This window comes from Pediculus humanus, genomic scaffold (assembly GCF_000006295.1).
Source record: "Pediculus humanus corporis 1103172107744 genomic scaffold, whole genome shotgun sequence".
NCBI classification, from domain to species: Eukaryota; Metazoa; Arthropoda; class Insecta; order Psocodea; family Pediculidae; genus Pediculus; species Pediculus humanus.
This window is the reverse complement of record NW_002987345.1, coordinates 139520-140837: the sequence shown is the minus strand read 5'-3', so window position 1 is coordinate 140837 and position 1318 is coordinate 139520. Positions and strand designations below refer to the sequence as shown.

The following is a 1318-nucleotide window of genomic DNA, read 5'->3' as shown; positions in this document are numbered from 1 at the left end:
CCAATTTTTATTTTTTTTTCCATTTTACAAATATACCATCGTATTCAACACAAATAAAATTAAAAAATTTAATTTTAGGTTATCAACGTGAAAATAATAAAATTTATATATATATATATATATATGTATTAAATAATTTTAATATCATAAAAAAAAAAAAAATTAAATTAAATTGAAAGTTATTATTATTATTTTTTTTTTTTTCTTTTCTTTTTGGATATCATGATTCATCATTCGTGTCAGCAATTTGCTCAGGTGGCGACGAAATTTCTGAACGTATCTCAAATGTTCGCCATTTTTTTTTTTTTTTTTTTTTTTTAATATTTTTTTAAAATAAAAAAATTTTTTCATTTGAAATAAAATTATAAAAGAAATTTAATACCATTATTTACAAAAAAATAAAACAAATTGAAATAATATGTCGTATTATAATAAATAATAAGGTCACATTTTCTATCTATTTATTTCTTAATCATCATGTTTTATAAAAAATAATAATAATAATAATAGATTATTTTAAAGGAAAGAAACAACAAAAACAATTTTTTTTTTTATGTTTTGAAGATGATAATGTTTTTTTAAAAAAAAAAAAAACCAGGTAATAATTAACATCCTGATTTTCAACACTCAACCAACAACCAATAGTTTTAGCCTTTTATTTCAAAACATTTTGAAATTATTTAATTATTGTTTATGTTCATTCTTTTTTTTTTTTTAATTTGATTTTCAAGTAAATCAAGTTCTTTAAATGTTTTTATGTAAAATTTATTTTCAAAAAAAATTTTTTTTTGTCTTTTCCTAGATAAATAGAAATTTTTTTTCCAATACCTTATTCTTTACTGATAAATTTTAACAATAATAATACTTTTCTCAGGTTTCAAAATTGAATCTAAATTGTTTTTATTGACATTTATTAGGTTATAAAGCCGCATTCAAGTCTATAAATAAAATAAAAAAAACAAATGAGTAAAAAAAAGGTATATTCTAGTACCTTAAAAGTATTTTAAAGGCTCAAAATAACCCCTCTCTCTCTCTCTCACTCTTTATAATGTGGTAAGTTTTTTTTTTTATCTGGCATTATTATTTATAGATTTAAATAAAATTTTAAGGAATATATTTTACACAAACAAACACAAAATTATTTTATTTTTTGATGTTGCCATTTTTTTATTAAAATAATGATGATAATAATGAAAGTTCATAATCGCTTATCGTTCTTTTTAAGTGTTTTTTTTTTTTTTTTTTATAATTTTATTTAATTTTTAGTTACCTAATAAAATTTACTTTTTGATATGACAAAATATAATGATAATACATA

General features: G+C 17.7%; 1 protein-coding gene across 1 annotated transcript in view; it reads right to left on the bottom strand.

Moving 5' to 3' along the window:
* Phum_PHUM336920 (uncharacterized protein) overlaps positions 1-39 on the bottom strand; it is a gene marked incomplete at both ends in the record, with an annotated part of 4517 nt that extends 4478 nt beyond the window's left edge. Inside the window, one exon of the mRNA XM_002427670.1 lies at positions 29-39. Within this exon, the coding sequence (XP_002427715.1) occupies positions 29-39 (11 nt within the window). The remainder of the gene's footprint in view (positions 1-28) is intronic.
* Positions 40-1318: the final 1279 nt, after the last annotated feature.